We start from the raw sequence: 20,739 nt of genomic DNA, 5'->3' as shown, positions 1-20,739 counted from the left end.
GGAGTGAACTGAGGGTAGTGTGGAGCACAGCGGGCCGCCTGTGGCCTCCCCACACTGCAGGGCTTGTCCCCTGGCCTGGTAGCATGGCTGGGCCCCTTCGCTGTAGCCCTGTGTGTTTGCAGCTGTTTGGTAGTAATTAGGAGTAGCCACTGCACCACAGCACCCTCTCATTTGCAGGGTGGGTCAGAAGGACACACAGCACCCTTCTCTGCCTCGGCTACACTGGTCCCGGCTAGCCGCAGAGAGGGAGAGAACTGGAATTTACTCTGTCTGCTCATGTTAAATATAAACTCCCAAACAGCAAAACACTGTACAAAACAGCCTGGGTCTGTTTGAAACAAGAATAACAGCCTTGGATATCTATAGCAGAAAGGCTGGGTCCATTTCTTTTTTAGCTACGCGTCCTTTGATTTAAGACCTAAGTTGAGGAACGTGAGCGCAGTTTTGACAATTTATACAGGTTAATAAAGATGCATAGGTGTTCCCATAGCAAAATAGAGCGCATCTTGTTAACACGTCCTCATAATATCATTCTTTCACAGGTGGAACAACTTTCTGCTGCGCACACACAAATATAATGGTAGTGCAGTGGTGCTTCCTCTCCTGAGGGCATTAACATGATACGGTACTAGCCAGTCAGTACTCCGACCGTGTCTGTGTCTGTTACTGTGAGGCTAACAGTTCATCCAAGTGGAAAAACAAAAATTCACACTGTGGGCCAATTATCAGCACAACACCTGGCTCTGAGTGTGATCTCAACAGAGGGGCAGGAGGCATTGCTGGTATCTACACTATGCAATGACCAGTGACACTGGGGAAAAAAGAGAAAGAGAGAAGATTACATGTAAACAGATTGTCAACAGTTCGCTAGGTGAGCAAGTTAACCCTTCAGAAGATCCATTCTTTATACTGCACGTCTGAAGGGAGCGAGCGGAAGACATTTTGCTGTATTGTTTTACAGAAAAGAGGAGCTGCAGAGACAGACGTTCCTTATTATTAATGTGTCTCCCAAACTCGAGTGTTTGCATCAGATTTTAAATGTCTCACTGTATAATTTGTGAGAAAGTTTATCAGCAGAACGCAGGCACTTCAGCTCGCATTTAGTTGGTTTTAGCTGGCTCAGCAGAGAATCTGCTCTGACAATAGACTGCTAAAATAAAGCTTCGGTATAAAGTGATGTATGCGTGTGTATCTTTCTCTCTCTCTTTTTTTCCTGGGCCATGAAGCGCACAGTGCCATCTCCCTGGGGCGTGCTCCTAACCAAAGGGGAATTGCCATTAGCATATGGTCCCCATTGTCGGGAGACAATTTGAATCTTTATCTACACTGCTCTGCTGCTAGCTATCCATACTCATAGCCTTAAAATGAAAGAAGTCCTTAAGTGGGCTAATTAGATAGTATTGCTGTACAGGATGTTGTGTGGGGACAACGGGGGCTCCCTTGCATTATCACTGCAAGTGCTTTAGAAGGGCTGTTAACCTTTCAGGATTTATAATACGGAGCGTGGCAGAGGCTGAGGAGGTCTGTAATTGCACAGTCTATCAGGAACTGTCAGTGCAGAGTTGCGACAGGCTCGTGAACTTGGCTGATATTTTTCATTTTGCTTCAAGTGATTACCTACAGTGTCTAATGACACATTTTCATGGTTCTCAGTGATGAAGTGTGTTGTGTTAAAATGACAAGAAAGACAACAATTGAAATATTGCGCCTTTTGGTGTGTGTCTTTGACATTTGGCTATGCAGAAGTCATAATTGCATTAAATGCTCCGAAGAACTGTTTCTGAAGAGATGCAGTGATACCTTTTTGTGCAGTAGTACTATTATGTGCAACATTAGAGACTGTGTCAGCACAATGTGGAATTAATGTGTATGTGGTTTTTTGTGTTTCACTTTCTGTATTAGCTTCAGTTATTTATTTTATAGTTTTTATGATCTCTTTTATAGAGTCTTTATAGCTTTATTACATCTCATTTTATATAGTTGTATTTACTTACTTATTTACTTTACTGGCACTTCAAGGATTGCATTCCAATTTTGTTATACATGTACAATGACAATAAAGATGATTCTCTTCTTTACGGAGGGGTGCGGAAAGAGGCGTGAGGGCAGCAGAAGTCCTGTCATGCATACTTTAGGATGGTAAAAGAGCCAGCTGCTAAGCCATGCCCTGCATAAGTGATGGTCCTACAGCCACACAGTCTTCAGCCAGATTAACATGCTCATTGCAAATGAATGCTAAATAATGTGAGACAGCACCTCCCAGTTTGATTCTCCTCATTTACAGTATTCACTGCAAGTATCACCCTTTGAGTTGCAAATAGATACACCCATCTTTACCATACGCTTTTATCTGACTTTCACATAATCTCTCCCCCCTACAGTCTCCTGCAGTCAAATGGTGCAGACTGGTGAAAGTTGGCCTTCAGTATCTGTGTGTGTATCTTGTGTTTTGACTTGACAGGTTCAGAACTCCTGAACCGCAAAAGATAACAACAATAGAAGCAGTTGCGCTCAACAAGCAATTTCAGGGTCGTTCACCTGCTTCTCAGAGCAGCAACAGTGGATCAACAGTGGAAATTTTGGTGGAGAAAGGACGGTACACATTAGTCTTGTAGGTTAATGTAGGGGGAGAAGCTGGTGTAGCTTAGTGAGCAGTGTCTGGTGACGTCCTCTGGATGCCATTAAGCAGGCTCACTGGGGGTAATTGCCCAAGTCATTAAAAGTTTGATGATTTTGCTGCTGGGTTGAGGGTTGCCTGCCCTTGCTGTGACTCATTTTGGATTTTGCTCTGCCACTTCAGATGCCTGTAGGCACAGTGCACCTCTCTCTCTCTCTCTCTCTCTCTCTCTCTCCAGGGAGTAACACAGTGCATGCCTCCCATTTTTCAGACTTAACTCATTCCTGAAGTTCTCAGCGGCCATCATTATTTTTTGACAGGTAAAGAGCTTGTTGATAGACCATGGAGAGAACAAAGGGACACTTTTAATATGTTATAATTGTACAAGATGATATGTAGTTTCCGTAAAACTGCACTAAAGCAACAACACATGAAGTTGGGCGATGGTGATTGCATTCTTGGTGTGAAGGCTGTGACTTGTTATGCACCACTAAAATCTACAGAATTATTTACAATTTAATCAACATGCCACACTGTCTCACCACCAGACACCAAATGAGTCAGTAGTCTTTAAACTGGATTGCTCTCATTGTTGATTAGAAATATTTCCAGGAAAACTACTGATGTTTTGTTAACTAGCATGTCACCCTCTCCCCTAAACAGGATCAGTCACAGTTACTGTAGGTTTCAAGGGCAGTTCCACCCAGTGGATGAGGCCTTTGCACCATCAGTTGTCCACACAGGGATCCTCGGGCTGTCCTTTCTCCCAGCGAGAGCTGATCGAGCCAGACAGTCACGGTGGCCCTGGCCTGTCTCCCAGGCCCGCACACTCTGGCATAGCATAGCCAGGGCAGCAGCCACGGGGCCTGGGTCACTCTGCCAGCTGGTGCCAGACCTCTCTGACTCTCAAACCGACTCTCATGTCTGCCATGGGGACTGTCAGAGGTGACATGAGGTTCTAATAAGGCCGCTAGCTCATCACCCCTCTGAAGGTGTTAGTGACTCAAGCATCTCCTGCCATGCTCCAGTCACAGCTGTACTCTGAGTCCCAGATGTCTTGTTTGTCATCTTGGCACTTCTGCCTGAGGACAGACATTGATAGACCTTTTGATTGACACACCAACTCTGTGTGGATGTGTGTGTCAGGGTTTGTTGTAGCATATGTTATTATATACTAGACAGGTTTCAGTGACAGGATCTCTTGTGGAAGATGAAAATGATAAAACAAAAACTGGACATTGCACTAAAAGTGTGGCTGACAGGCACAGATGCTTGTTAAAAGCTTGTTAAAAGCTTGTTAAAAGCTGAAAACCTGTTAACTTGTTAACTGCTCAGTACATTTAAGGGACTGGAACCAGTGACCCCTGTTTCTTCTGAAGGAAGAGTTAGTTCAGAATCAGAATCAGAATTCCTTTAATTATCCCTGAGGGGAAATTCTTTTTTGTACAGACATTACACTTGCAATTTTTCCATCAAAGAAAAGAAATTGATAGATTTGAAATAGGATTAAAAAAAACTTGCCCCCCCCCCCCCCCCCCCCGAGTGTCAAGCTCAGTAATATGTCCAGAATCTTATTCAGACAAATAAATAAAAAACACTGCCTTTTAGGGAAATATGTCATGTTTTATTGTGCTGCAGCCCTGATTTTGACCAATATGACTTTTACAGACACTTCTTTGCATAGTACAGCTTAAAATATGTTTTAGACTCTTCTTAGCTTGCATGAAAAGCAGGTGAAACTCTCACCCAAAATAATAACAACAGAACTACCAAGCTCAATCAAATCTAAATAAATAATAATAATAAATAAAAAAGTAACGGTGCTGGGCACTTGGGAAGAAGTTGCACTTGGGAAAAGTGTGAATTTAGATGAGAATTACCACCTCAGCTTGACATTGTGAGAGCTTCTTAAAAGGTCAGGGTTTTCAGCTTGGCACCGTCTGAACTGAAATGCTAGTATAGTCACTGATGGTATTTTATGAACTGCTATAATGACCTTATCAAAAGCAAAGAAATTTGGAATCACTCCAGTTTATTGAAAGTTTAAAAGTGGCCTCACTTCTCCTTTGTTCTGACATTTCATTTGACAGAACAGCTGTAAGATGTACTGGTACTGTGGCACGACACAGCTTTACAATACTGAGGCTAATCCTGTCATTGTGCATTACATGAATTAGTCAGGGAGGCAGACTACATGTGCACCACGTCTTACTATAGGAGCCACTCGCATTTTTGAAACCACACTGAGTGTTGCTGTGGGTGTCTTTGACTTGGTGAACCATAGGAAAGCTCCGCCAGTGAACCTCCCACTTGACCTCAAGGATGTCTGTGGTTTTCCACTGTCTCACCAGACACCCCAGAGATGTTGGAATGGAGGAAGGTTATATTTGTATATGTTGGTCTTTAAGCTCAGAACTGTTTTTGGCTTGTCTTAAGCTGGAATACCTGAGAATAGTGTAGAAAAACAGGGCAAAACTGTACAAAACATCATTCTTCTATCCCCATTCAAGGTAACTGTGTAAGTAGAGAAGAGTAATGTGGTTGTCACATTTAATGGCTGTGTGAGTAGTTGGCTTTTGTAGTGGTATTGTGTCTGGGGCTGAGACACGGACAGAGTCTCAGTGCTGCTGCAGAGGTTAAAATGAAGCAGTGCCTGGGTCAGCAGCCCTGCACTCAGCACTCTGCCATGCATCCAGGTGGAACAAAGTCCTCGCTCAGCGTCTCATCCTGGGCTTCCTGCTGAAAGGTGACATCTCCATGGCTTAACAGCCACATTCATCTGCTAAAGAGCATACAATTTGTTAATCATTTTCCACGTCACAGTCCCTGCTTTCCAGTTGGTTAGGCAAACAAACAAATATGCAAGCAAGCAAATGAGCACGAGTGGGCAGCCCTGGTGTTTAGTCAGAGGAGACTAGTATCAGCTGGTAAACACTGCAGGTGCTGTAAGTGGGTAGAAACAGGGCCTGAGACTTATCAAAGTCATATCCCCATGACTGCAGTGGTCCACCGTGAGAAAATCGCACACAAAATCAGGCAATGCTTTTTCTCTAACACTTTTTCTGTATTTAAATCATGTCATCTTGAGAAAAGTCATTTTAGAATTTGATTTGTCATATAAGCTGACTAACATGAGTGCACGGAATAAAAAAATGACACAAGGACAGGCTCCTCCATGTCTAGATTGAGAATAATGTCCCTGTGTAATTACCTGTAGTGTGGAAGATTTGAAATTCGTTTATCACAGTTTGAGTGACCCCACTGCTTCAGTGGTTAGATACACACCATGCAGCACATAGGATTATACTGCATTATACCAGTTAAAATGAGGGTATAGCCGCAAGCTGTGACCAATTAAAGTTGAACAAAGCCAGTTCATCTGCTCAACTCCTCTCTTAGTAGGTCAATGAAACTGATGGAGAATACAGACACATGCACCCCTCCGTAGCTCTAAGCACAGCTTCTACTGGTACATTCACACACGGTACATAGCCACGTTGTGTGATAGCATTCAACAAGACGTGCAGAGAGGAAAAACATAAATCTGAAGCCGCGATTTCAAATACATAAATTTTAAAGTTATTTTCTGCAAACTGCCATTACAAAACCGAAGGGTAAAGCAACTGCATTTCTGTCCTCCCTTCTTGTGAGTGATGTTTGCAGCTTGAGAAATGACTGTTGCAGCCTGTAAAGAGGTGGTGTAACATAATGACATGTGTGTATGGGTCTGAAGCGACCACAGAGCTGCAGAGATACGGGACCTAAAGTCACTTTGCAGAGAGGGTTGCGTTACCATTGGAGTGATGTATGACCCCAAGTCCCATCTGAGAGCTCATGTTACAAGGCTCATGCTGCACTACAGAGATAGCTTTCCGTATATGGAGTCAGGGGCTACAGTAATGTATGGACCCCTTTTGTTGCCAAAGCTCTGACTCAGCTCGTTGACTCGTGCCTATAACCCTGACCTCTGTCCTGATAACTAGACATTTCAGACATGCACTATGTCATTGCAATCATTCCTGAAGGAGGAATGATCTTGTTATCTGTCACCTTGGTTACAGTAACATTGTTTAATATAATGAGACTGTTGATGCTGTTATTTTCCTGGCTTGGCCTACATTGCAAAGCGGCTCGGCAGTATTATCTAGAGATTTTTTTATGCTGCTTCTTACTTTATTCTACTCCACTGCATTTCAGAGAATAGTACCCGTCCGTAAAGCATGCCTCCAAACTACTCCACACTTGATATAATGATATATTTATGATATAAATAATGATAACAGATCCCGTTTGTCAGATGCCTGATCACAGAACTACTGGACCTCCCATTTACTGTGACACAAGCTCAGTCATAGCAATGCTTCACCTGAACTGGAGAATCAGTGTTTGTACTGAAGTATTTGATTTAACACTTAAAATGGTTATGGCATGGATTTATTTAAAAAAAAAAAAACAAAAAAACCACTGCTATCATGCTGAAGTAATCAGGCACGTGTTGCAACGTTACTTTAGCATAACAGAAATTACTTTGAAGAGAGCCATATATCGTGTGAACTGTGAATGCTTCTTTTTGCTGGGCAGTATATCCATCCCTTACCTTCCTACATCGGGACCGTTTTCTCAGAGTAAACTGGGCTATCTGCTGTAAGCAATGTTTTAAGCTGTCTACTTTTCTGTTTGAAGAAATTGAAGTTTGAAATCTTGTGTGCTATGCATCTCACTCACTCACTGACTTGAGTCGAGCCCTGGAGTCCCGTCCCTACAGCTGTGCGGAGGACTGTTGGCTTATTTATTTATTTAAGTTTATTAATACTGAATGTGTTGCGTGTCCAAATTGTACCAAAGTTGACTCTGCACATCCCTGAGTCCCAGGCAATACAACCCCCAAGTGTGAAGTAGATCAAATGAACAGTTCTTTAAATATTTGGAGGACGGACAGACAGACAAACAGACAGAGATTCCTTGCTTTACAGTAAAATGATGCCTTTTAGGTGACAGTATATAAAACATATAAAAATTAGCTCCTCTTTGACCAACTATAATTGACCTTGACTGATATTTGAATCCTGATTATTCTTTAATACAGCAGTGAGATGAATCTACTCATATAATTAATAATAACATGTTGTATAATGAATAATTCTACTTGTGAATAAGTAACTACTTCTTCCACTGATGACAGTTTTATTTTTTAAGAAACTCGGACTTCGCTTGACTTTGACTTGAACTGTTTTCTTCTGTAACGGATGGTTTTTTGTTGTCTGTGTTTCCCTCAGGTTACGTTCACAAAGAGGAAGTTTGGCTTGATGAAAAAGGCCTATGAGCTGAGTGTACTATGTGACTGTGAGATAGCCCTCATCATTTTCAACAGCTCTAACAAACTGTTCCAGTATGCCAGCACAGACATGGACAAAGTGTTGCTGAAATACACAGAGTACAACGAACCCCACGAGAGCAGAACCAACTCGGACATCGTAGAGGTGAGTGAGCGAGTGTTGTCTTCAAACTTTATGAAGACCAACATCACTATGATAATACCAAATATTTCCCCTTCTTTCTAATTTGTCGTACATGTGTAACATATATTCACATTGGTTAGATTTAGGCTAAGTTAGTTATTTTAGAACTGGATACAGACAGCAAAATATATTCATTCTGTGAAGACTTTAGTCTTAAGAGCTTTTTAAATGCCCCGAATATAATGTTTTAGACACACAAGATCGAGGAACCAGTAACCGCTTCCTTCTAGTCACCATTCAGATAGGGAACGGGAGGCCTGCACTCTCTGATAAGTTCAGCTTCTCCTGTGCCCATCAACTGACACGAAAAACATATCTCTACACATAGTGGCTGCTGACCACCAATGCTGACTCTGTTTCCCATAGATATTGTACCTGGAGGGCTCAGTTCTCTGGCTACTCATCATCACAGACAATCAGCTTGGTTATGGCAGCAGTGAAAATACAGTGTTTAGTACATTCCATACTGCTGTGTAAAACTCAACAAGCACTTTGGTTTCCTGGCAGCTCCTGCATGCCCAGCGACTAGCGGAAGAGTAATCCACATGTTATGCCAGTATACAAAACTGTCAGCCAAAAGTGTAAAAGCCAAAGTAAATGAACTGATTAAGGATGCATCTTGCTCCAAACATCTTTCATTGGTACACGTGTGGTGTCTAAGCTTATTGAATATCTGCTTTAAGAGGCTGGTATCTTCGCTCTGACTAAATGAAATCATGTACAGTGCATTTTAATGACTATTGATAAAATCATGCCACTGCTCGTATAAATTTGCCTATTTGATTTTTCAGCTGTTATTTGAAATACACTTAGACTAGCTTCTTCTACACTTAGATACGTTTTTATTAAATAATGCAGATTGCTCCATCGCCATACTTACACTGCCACCTGCCCACTGAAACATAGAGTATCGTTTATAACTGCTGCCCAATTAAGAGACATTAACTGTTTAAAATGGGTGAGATTGGAAATTTTCAAGAATCCCAGTTTTGGAAAAGACTTTCACTTGGAGGGATTAGTGAAATTACATGCAGCATAAAGGAGTCAGCTGTGGCCCATTATCTTTTATTCATGCTGCTGCTGCTGCTTGTGAATTACCTGCTTGGCAGAGCTGCAGAAGAGTGCTCTGGCATCCAGTAGACTCATGCAGTCATTCCGCCATCAGGGGCCCTCAGAGCAGAGCAGGGGCTCACCTGCATAAAAAATACATGGGTACATTCCTCACTTACGTAACGGTGACCACAAATTTGTTTTTTCCGTGACTCTGGAAACTGTCTTATTTTAAACAAGCCAACACAATAACACCTTGTACTCTGAATCATTATGATGCTATTCAGCTAAGGCTGTTATATCACGTTAAAGGGTGGTATAACTAGAGTGTACATTGTGCATAATGTAGCATCAGTGGTCCAATGCAGTTTCCCCCTCTTAGCCCTTCTGGCTGCTCTCAAGGAAGCTGCCCCACTGCACAAAATGTGAGAACAATCCGCTGTTGTCCCCTCTCACTCGGGCCACCATCTTTGCACATATGCACAAACCCCCTCTGCCTGCTGGCTACTTGTTCAAGGTTCAGAAATGAAGAAGCAGAGCAGAAGTAACCAGCCCAATCCACTTCACAGCATCAGCTCCTCTATTCACTTGGCCATAGAGACGATGTCAAAGGTTGTTGATAATGTTGCCATGATGTGGTCATGTTTTAAGATGTTTTTTTGAATTGTTTTCGTGACTGCATGTTTCTGTACAGCTGTGCAGATCTTTGTAATCTACAAGGAGAAGCTGATGCATTTGTATTAATGGGAAAAAAGGCTACCCCTCCCCCTCCATTTATCCACTGAAATGGGACTCACATGAGGACACTTAAACTGGACACTTATCTAAGTTTTTAAATTGTGTTAGGCCAATCTTTGCCATGCAAACAATCATGTGCTCATTTGTCTAGTTTGGAAGGCCAGAAAAACCCTCTCCCACTTTCCATTGGGATGCTGGTTCCATGAGAGAAACTAAATCAAAGGTCACATTCCTGCTCAGTAGTACCATCTGTAGATAAAGCCTGGGCTGTGCAGTGTGGGAGAACAGTCTCCATGTTTTCCACAGATGGATGCATGCCTGGGCCACAGTTTGATAACCCAGTGGAGAGCTATGGACTTTGTTTCAAACTTGGCTTGCAGTCCAAAGCAGAGCAGTAGGCTCAGGTTTTTCTTCTGTGTGTGTGTGTTGGTGTGTGTTTTTGTGCACGTCTGCATGTGTTGACAGTCTTAACCTTACCAACACTCCAGGCGACAGGTGAGCTGTTGTATGAAATCTCTCTTTTTTTGCATTCACCTGTGTGCCACACAAACCATCATCATTTTTAAACATTTAAATTAAATAGTATTAAAGTATTAGTGTTAAAGTAGAATGCTGCTATTTGGTCTTTCTGTTGACCATCTACAATAATTTGTAATTGCCTCAGTAGTCAATCAAAAGAATCATAGAATTTTGTTTGTACAGCGTAGTTATTGCCAAAACTGTCTATAGTCCTTTCATTCTGTGGATAAGCACGCATAATAAATGTGCTGCTCAATATGGTTGTGTTATTATGAACTGAGCAGAGTATTCATGACTAAAGGTTTTATGGTGTTGTTCCTATTGTGCTTCGTATTGAAATCTGTTTATACCACAAATGAAAATGCTGCCGTTAGTCATTAGATTAATCTAATAATATTTACTCTTCCTCCCCTCCCTGCTAGTGGAGGTAATGAGATTTTACTCTTGTTCCACTATAACCTCACACCGTTCCTTTAGCGCACACAAAGACCACTGTGTCTCCAGAAGATACCTTGAAATCAGATAGCAACTTCTTAGGCTTCATTTGGCATTTATCTGTCCTCTCTTTGAGCAATTTAATACAATTAAAGTATATGGCATACATTGGGATTACCGGTAATCATGTTTACAGGCACACGGAATTGGCATTAAGTCAAAACTTAATTGTAATCTTATAAAAACAGGATTGTGGATGGGCTTTAACCCCATGCAGTTTTTGTCAAATTCCAATGTTTTCTAATTGTAAATAACTGGACTGCCCCATATGCAAAGCAGTGCCTTTCACTGCTCTTTTTAAAAAATGTCTTTTACCCAGATGATTTGCGAGAGTAAACAGCCTGAGATCATTCATAGGGAAATTCTGCTTATCTTCCTCCTATAATAAAGAGGGTCGGCCATTGTTAATGGGACCTGGGAAAAACAGACAATTCTCTCTCTGTTTCTGAAGGAACGCCTCCCTCTCACAAGACCACTGCAGCGAGAGGAAATGAGCACAGTATTATCAGGTTATTTCCATTGGGTTTTTTTTTTTCATGATCTCTATCAGCTGTTGTCATAAATGGGGCTATATTAATCATAAAATAAGACATGCAAATTTGACCATTACTGAATGTCAAGCCTTATGTTTTCATCTGACTCTGACCTATTTCCTATTTCGTTTGTAAATTTCCTGACTGCCCTTTTGCAGATTTTGCAGTGACTAAAGCTACAGTATATACAGTCACAATAGGGTTTCAATTTGTCATCATGTCCCATATCCTATATCTTATTTATTTAAATGGACACCATAATTTGATGTGTTTCAAAAGTTGCATTTTCAGTGTTTTACGGCTCAAAGAAAAATGCGTCTTATTACCAGTTTTGGAATGAATCCCTTACAGTGCTCTGGGCTGAATGAGCACCAGGAGTTTCAAACAAGGGGATGTTTATGTTGTCAATCAAAGGCTGAGCAGTGATTAAGACTCATTTCTATCTTAATGAATGCAAATTGGCACATCTGCTATGGTGGGCTAGCTGTCCAGACTCTTCAATTAGCATGATTGATCAATTATCCTGCTGGTGGCTCACTGGAAATGGAAGCCGGGGAACGGAAGGGTAGGAGGGGGTGCAGGAAGGGAGATGAAAGAGCACGAGTGAAAAAAATAAAAGTCAACAGAAAACTGTCCAAAACCTTCACTCAGTAAATCAAATTATTTATTTGATTAGAGGAATAATGGAATTTCATTTTACTCAAAGAGTAAGAAACATTTGTTAAAGACAGACAATAATAAGTGTAACTGGAAAAAAATGCTTTTACTTTTTTTTTTAGACCCACATGGAACAACTGCAGTTTTTCAAATGCAATACGCATACAGTATGGTGATAAATGTATATTAGACCGGGTTGGAATGCGTCATTGTGACTTTCTTAATCTCACTTGTTTGTGTTCCCGTTGTGATGCATCAACTTTACATGAACAAAAACACAATTTGCATTTTAAATCTGCGTCTGATTTTCCCATCACCACATTTTCTGATCAAATATTCCTGTGAGAAATGAGCTTCAGCCATGCAAATATTTAGTGCATCAGAACTCTTTCGTTTGACATTGTGGTGCGCAGCTTGTTTGTGTTTGTTTTAACAGTAACACAAATCCTTGAATATCAAGGCACACTGGTGAGACTACTCTGAGTAGCAGAGGCAGATTGTATTTATAATTATGACTCAAAAACATAACAGGATGGTCAAATGAGCCTGGCACACACAGCCAAAACTGTCCTTACTACAGTTATCTTATGCAATATTATCACAGTCGCTATGTTGTAGCCAGAATATTTTCAATACATTCATTATGTAATAATAAGTGAATTAATATTAACACATGACACAAAACTGACAGGTCTGTATGATTATTATAGTATAGAAGTAGTACAGTGAAGTAATTTATCCATTCAGTATTTAATTGATCCATTAAAAGGTGAAATAGTCACCTGAAGCCTGAAGACACATGAAACTTAGAAGCTGGTGAGATTATGAAAGTACAAATGGTGAACGATAGTGATAACAACAGTCACTCAGCTTGATCATAAGCTGGCTACATTCAAAATTGCGGTTTCTGGCTGATGGCTGATGGCTGATGGCCGATGGCTGGCCTGGTAGAACTGACTGGAAGCACTTCCTTCATAATGAACACATACATTGCCATTGATCTAACAAGTATTAGCCCATTTCCCATGTATTATGAACATTGCATTTCATTTAGATATTTCACTCTGTGAAACATCATTATCATACATCATTATCTTAGTACTAATATTATGTGTCATAGTAGTAATCTACGGACTTATGTAGGTACTCAATGATGATATGATCCACCACAGTAACCTAATGTTTACTACAGTTACTGTCACTCTTTGCAAACACAAGGAAACAGTGTCTGGTTTAAATCCAAGACAATAAATTATTAATTTAGTTCTGAACTGTGTTCTTTTGAATATTAAAACCCCACACTGTTTAAAAGCCTTCTTAGTTCTTTAGTCAATACATACTCCTGCTGTGTGCTCTTCTACTACATTACCTACATTACCTACTACATTAAATGCAGTCATGTTATTTACAAATTATCTTTTGTAACTTTTTTTAAGAACTCTGTGTATTGATAATCAGACCAAATTGAAATTAAAAATTAAAATTCAAAACTCAAACCCGGCAGCATACTTTGTGAAATGGTGTCTTGGTATCCGTTTTGGGAAACCAAGTATAACAGACTAATACAACACAAGTTGTATTACATTGGCTGAACAGTTAATGAGTTGTTAATACTAAAAATAGTTGGGGAGAGTTGTACATACAGTATTATATTTTCAAAGACTCAATGTTAGAGTCGATTTTTGTGGAAGTGGAAGTCCATTTGGCCGTGTAATACAGGCATTCACTCTCATTGTTTTTGTTAAGTTTGAGCTGTATTTTGGATAATTAAACATGACACTAGTGAAAGTTGATAGTCTTAATCCAGTTTCATGTGTTTCAGAAGATTTTCTGAGTGCAAGCAGTCAAGGTCCTTTGTCTCTCTCTGCTTCTAATTGTATTTTCTGAAGTCGTCTGTTTATTCTGGACAAACTGACGTTGCTGGAAAATAAATTACATCACTTCCTTTGCAGCAGAGCATTTTTCTCTGAAAGACTAAACTCAGTACCTGTTGTAGGGGCCACCGTCCTCTCTGTTGATTTTCATGGCCAGTGTCTTAACAAGGTTGCCACTCAGTCTGTTTGTCCTCATGTCTGTATGTTACATTTTATTTGTGAAGTTTAGAGAACTTTACATTTTTTCTTCCTTCTCCTGTTCACTTCTGACCTTTGGCTGCACTATAATTTGCCCAGTGAACACGGAGAAGAAGAGATTTTCTTAACTTACTTGACCTACTTTCACTAAAATTCATTACATTATCACATTGATGCACTTAAACACATATATTTCATCCCTTTTTTCAAACTTTTAGCCATTTAACTCATTCTCTTTCAGTTTTTGGTTAGTATTTTCAGATCTTCAAAGAAATAGATTTGGGTTCTCAGTGCTTTATTTCTTTCTTTTTCTAAAAACCAGTGATCTGTCATTTCTAGAAATGTAGAATAGCAAGTTAATTAAAGATTTTGCATCTGGGATAAATTACACTTGTGACAAGTCATTATTCTAGTTGGAAATATCCATGATTTCTTATTGTCTGACTGGTCAAATTGCTCATTCTTTGTATGTAATTATCTACATCATTATCTATCATTTGCCGGTCTATTTACAGTGGCTTAGAAAGGGAGAACACCCGTCTAAATGCAACAAAATTTGAATTCAGAACAGATTATTTTATTTATATGTGTTTCAGTCATGTATATTAGACCCACATGGAACAACTGCAGTTTTTCAAATACAATACGCTTACAGTATGGTAATAAATGGTATATATGCATGCTTCTCCCTCCATATTAGAGCCTCTGGACTCCATGTATCACTACATTATATCAGTACAGGTGATACATTTCTCACTCATCATTCCAGCTTACACTATATCGGCAAAAGTATCCAGACACACCTCATTTTGTGGCTGTTTTTCAGGGCTTGGGCTTGGCCCCTTAAGGCTTCAGCATACCGAGACACTTTGGACAATGCTATGCTTCCAACTTTGTGGCACCAGATTGGGGAAGGTCCTTTTCTATTCTAGCATCAAAGCAAAGTCCATAAAGACATTTGTTGGATGAGTTTGGTGTGGAAGAACTTTACTGGCCTGCACAGAGTCCTGACCTCAACCCCATCTAACACCTTTGGGATGAATTGGAATGTAGATTCAGGCTTTTTCATCCAACATCAGTGCCTGATCTCACAAATGCTCTACTGCATGAATGGGCAAAAATTCCCACAGAAACACACCAAAATCTTGTGAAAGCCTTCCCATAGGAGTGGAAGCTGTTAAAACTGCAAAGCTGTCTATGTAGAATGAGAATGCAATGTCATTAAAGTCCCTGTTGGTGTAAATGTCAGGTGCCCCAACACTTTTGTCTGTATAGTGGGATGGTGCTCTTTAACAAGCAGAAGTGAGCAGGATGGTGTATTGTTTAGTTTTAAGGCTTTACTAGAAAACAGCATAGCATACAGCACAGCATTTGCTTGAATTTAAATGCAGAACTTACCTCCTGTTCACACTGAACTCAGAGAAAGTAGCTAGAGATTCTGTGCTGCAAAAAAGATTACCTTCCCTTGTTTCATCAGCACATTTAAAAGATTGCACGATTGTAGTCGCATCTAATTAATTTTCTTAATTGTGACAATGCACATGTGCCTGTGAATTATCTGGCTCTTTCAACTGTATATGTCCATTTTTTTATGTATGCAGTTGTCTTGAAAAAAAAAAGCTCCTGAGCTCAATGAGACTACCTGTTTAAATAAAAGGTTAAATGGAAAAACCAAATATAAGATATTAGATGTTTGCAAACTTTGAACTAAATGATGTGAAAACTGGCAAAGAGCTGGTCTGCTCTCTCTTGCAGTTGACATTCACCTCATGTTAGATGCATGGCATGCTTTTGAAGACAAATCTAGCCAATTCAAAGGTTTTCATTAAATAGATTTACAGATCCCATAACTTCATTGTCAAGTCCCCATTACACTTAATATCAACCTCCAGCTCTTCACCCTTATTTTTCAACTTCAGTCTTCTCCCCCCACTACACTGTCATCATATTATTCTTCTACTTTTTGGTATTTCACCATAGAGCTCACAACAGGAATGATGAGAAATCCCTTTTTAGCTAAATCAAATGTCATTGCTATTGACATAGACTTATTGGGTTGATGTTGATTTTTCAGGGGCTTTTCAATATATGTGAAATATTCTGCCAGACCATTTTTAATATTACAGAAAAAGAAGTATGTGCTCCTTTGGTCTCCTGTTATTTATTGGAGTGATATTGAAATGATTTTCTTTATTTTCATTTGGACTGCAGGTTACATACAGCACAGTAGATTATCGTAAATATGATGGTATTATCTTAAGTGTGATTACTTTTAAGGAAGAAATAATAGATATGTGCCTTCTCTGTGATATTACTTTGTACCTTCTTTCTTCTCTCCATGATGCCATGCAAATACTAAGACTATCAGTCAATCCATTGTCTCTGGAGGGGACGATAAAATAACGGCACGGGCAACCATTAATATGTCTTTCTGAAATCCCATTACCGCCTCTTATTTGGGGCTCACGTAAACACGGCGAGTTGTGGAGATGAGCTACGTCGTGTTTCTTGTGTGGACAGAGTGTTTTGTATACCTGAGAGCAAGCATTTAACCTTTGGGCCCTTGGGTCAAAACAAACACGCTGGCTGTTTATACAGCGTCTGCATCTATTTTCAGACTAGTGCAGTAGGACAAAGTTAAAAATAAATAAGTCACAAATGTTATAGTGAAAACAGAGAGAGGGGTTATATTTGTTAGCTGCAGGAATGTAAATGTTATTTAAGGATATAGCATGGTGGTTTAAATCTTATATTAAACGCCTGTGGCAGAGAGATACTAAATAACAAGAAAACATTACTGTAAGTTTTTTAATGGATGTTTTCAGCGTTGCATTCAGACGGCTGAATATGTGGATTAACTGAAAAAAAAAATCAAAATGTGATTTGCATACATTTTGTGCGTGTGTGGTAATCTTTATTATGGCTTCTTTATGACGATAGGAATGTGGTAGTGTAAAGTTACAACTTCATTGCATTTGTTTTTACTCTTTTTTACTCTTCTTTGCATCTTAACATTAATATCTCCAGTATGGCGTAGTCTGGTGAGAGTTGTCTGAAAAGTCTTCTCTTTGCACAGTGAATGAAGCAGTATTAATGGTTCTGTTGTGAGCAACATGCTGGGTTTCAAAGTGCCCCTTTTTATAGGACAAGGACTCCTTTTCCTCTGGGCTTTTAGTGAAAAAGGGTCACCACTCCTCCTTTGTAGTTTTATCAGTGTAATGAAACTGTTGTGGTAATGTTCATGCAAGTATATCAAATACCATTCTGTAATATTCCTACTGTGCAGTGGAAGAGGCACACTGTAATTTTTATTTTATGACAGAGTGATGGCCTTTGATTTTCAAGCTGTGTAAGTGTAGTTTGATTTTTGAAATCAAAGTTGCCATAATAAGCAGCATTCCTACTTTTTATATAGGATTTTCTCCTGTAGGGTTATACAACAGCTTTTCTTTGAATTGCTGAATATCTTAACTCCATTGCAAAGTACTGGTTTTAAAACCATCATGTATTACATCTCATTGTTTTATTATGTCCCTGCTCTCTGCTGTGTGATGCTTGTTACCAGGTTACTGCTAAGAGATTTTTGCTTTTAGCGCATGTCATACCTCATTGACGTCAGAGTTTTTTTCCACCCTCACAACTATTGGCTATGTCTCATTTCAAGTCGAGGGCCTCTTAGAGAGCATATATTGAAAGGAGACACAACAACAAAAGACCAAATTCCACAGTGCCTTCCACTAAACATTGGTTTCCACTGACACTAAGGACTTAAAATTAGGTATGCTCCTTCTCACAATCTGGAACTTCACAGTTTATTCACCAAACAAAAGAAGATGTATGAGTAATTTTTCAAAGCTGAATTACATTTTTGTCCTGTTACTTTTTCTTCCTATTAAAAAATATTGCTGATTTTTTGTGAAATATTAAATCTCTGCCGAGTGGTCAGATGACACTTGTCTAGTTTGTTTGAGAAACTGCTAAGACAGCTCATTTAAAGAGACACAGAACTGATTTGTGTGGACATGTGCCTTGTACATCCTGATTCGGAAAAAAAAGTGAACAATTTCTTCTTTATTCATGATCTTCCTCAGAAATGAAAATGTCTGTCACCCCTCCTGTCTGCCGTTGGTAATATTAACAGAAAAGAGAAGATTAAAGCTCTGAAGTACCTGCTCAGTGTTTTTTCAACCCTTCATTTTATATTGACTTCCACCCAAGTTAAAATTAAGTATCTAGTGTACTTGTTGATATTGACTGTTGCTAACCAGTGTTGCTATTTGTCTCTTTTTTTCAACTCATAACATTTATAAAAAGTTCCCTCTTTTCAGTAGTAGACTAGTAATACACAACTACCTGTAGAATGCAAACAAACGAGGCAACAGGGGTGAATAAAACTCCACTTACTATTAAATGTCTTTGAGATTTTGCTGCTGTCATATTTATTATTCCTGCAACTAATTTGTGCTTAGGTTCACTGCATTATAGACTGATGCACCCGAGTGACTTAGCAGAATCTCTGGGTGTAATACAGAAATACCTCATTGCTCTTAAGAAAAGTGATGGTACCATGATTTGTTAGTTTTGTTTGTTAGTTTTCAGAGTTGGCATGTAAATGTGCAGTATGTATAGCTGCTCAAACTGAGATCAAACCACATACCTTTAATAACTGTGGTATGAACCACATGAAATAGGTCAGACATCCAGATGACCTGATTTGCTTTGATCTAGTTTCAGAGCAACACTGACACTAGTTATGTTAAAGATCGTTAGGACCACAAGCCATTCGTCCACCCTCTGTGTTTTTCAGTGACCTTCAGTGGCTGAGCGTCTGAAATGAAACCTTACTCTCGTGCACAGCGGCTTCTGTGAGTTAGCTCATGCAACAATCAGCTTGCCCTTGTGGCCCCCTCCTTCCACTGAGCTTGCTGTGCGGCCAACCCCTCCTGCCCATGGGCGAGGACAGAGCAGAGCCTGCTGGGATGGGGGTGGCGGTGTGGACTGGGGCTTAGCTGGCACTGTGCCATCTTCCCCTGGCTGCCCGGTCTGACTGGGGGCAAAGAGTGAGGCTGCTGTGTCTCAGATTGATGAGGACAGGTCTGTGGTCTGAGTATAGAGTGTTGCAGAACAGACGTCCTGCTGGCACATCCTGCCCTCTCTGCTGCACGCCCCCCGGTCCTCCGTACTTGCCTTATCGGAACTCCTAATTGTCCTTATGAATATTTTAGAGGCGAGCAGGAATGGGAGTTCAGGGTTGGGGGTATGGTTTCAAGGGCCCTGACAGCTAATGATCCACTCAATGACCAGAGGAAGAGAGCGAGAGGGAGACAGAGAGAGACGGGCAGTGACAGTGGTTAGAAAGATTTTCAATAATCTGTATGTTAATGTTTTTGCCTGGATTGTTACTTTTTCTGATCGGGATTTAATGTGTGCCACCTCTTCCGTCTGTAGAGTGGGAACAGAGTGTGTGTTCTCATTCTTCTTAATCTGTAGATAATCGTGACATTGGTTTGCCTTTATCCTCAATTTGTAGTTTAATTCCCTCTTGTCTATACTGAAAATATGCAGTCCGCTGATTGAGACTCTTCTCTCTGACTGTGGCGGCTAATAGCTTTGTCACATCAGTCGCTCACCACAGTCTCAGAGCAGAAAGCTCTGAAGGGACTACTCGCCGTCTCACACTGTAAAATGGATGGGCTATATTTAATTGGCAATCTAGCCAGTCAGATGCAGGTAATCATTTGCAGTATACAATACAGAATGTGATGAGCCTGTTTTCAAAAAGGGCAACAGGATGTGGTAAAAAACAAACCAAAAAACATAGGTTTGGCACAAAACAACGCGATTATTTTGACAGATATTGCTATTGCGATATGATTTTACAGTGGGCATGACCATTTTTCATCACAATTTTCATTTTCTCTGAGAAAACTATTTTGAAAAGTTGCAAGCAAACTCCTGTGACATATCATTCAAAGCTGCCTGATGAAGACCTAGCACCAAGACATTGCAAATGAATGTAATTTTGCAGGTTACTCATCCTACTCCTACACACCTAGTTCATTAAATAGATGTGTCAAGTATTCTTCTGCACTGAGAAAACAATTTAAGTGGTGATGATGATGATGATGTGACATTTGCTAGGGTCTTTACCAAACAAAGTTTTACATCTGGAGAACAGGATATGAAGGCCAGGGGAGACACCCTGGCCCATCACAGCACTTCTTTGTAATGCTGTGTTGCTTCATCAAAACACTGAAGCTCTTGTGATTTGGCTTTTGCTCATGGCCGTATTCATATTGTCATTTCAATGATATTCTGATTAATTGTTCAGTCGTGTTTGTGTCACAACTTTAGATTTAGTGAGCATGACTCATTTTGGACTAATAAGTCACTAGTAGTCTGACTTGGAGCTCACAGTTCATTGTGGTCTGTCCATTGTTGTGGTGTCAGCTGGGACTGAATCTTACTCTGTATATTGTTTTTCGAGTGGCTACAAGACAACATCAAAATAAAATGCAGACGAGTGCGCTCGCCCCCTC

At 40.1% G+C, this 20,739-nt stretch overlaps 1 protein-coding gene across 9 annotated transcripts in view; it reads left to right on the top strand.

Moving 5' to 3' along the window:
• The window catches only part of mef2aa (myocyte enhancer factor 2aa), a 63,521-nt gene that overhangs the window by 20,783 nt on the left and 21,999 nt on the right, over positions 1-20,739 (top strand). For all 9 annotated transcript variants that reach the window (XM_046393238.1, XM_046393241.1, XM_046393237.1 and 6 more), the window contains exon 3: positions 7,894-8,097. In XM_046393238.1, the coding sequence (XP_046249194.1) occupies positions 7,894-8,097 (204 nt within the window). The remainder of the gene's footprint in view (positions 1-7,893; positions 8,098-20,739) is intronic.

The sequence above is a fragment of the Scatophagus argus genome, chromosome 7 (genome assembly GCF_020382885.2).
Source record: "Scatophagus argus isolate fScaArg1 chromosome 7, fScaArg1.pri, whole genome shotgun sequence".
NCBI classification, from domain to species: Eukaryota; Metazoa; Chordata; class Actinopteri; family Scatophagidae; genus Scatophagus; species Scatophagus argus.
The sequence above is the reverse complement of the archived record's forward strand: the minus strand, read 5'-3'. Positions and strand labels throughout refer to the sequence as shown.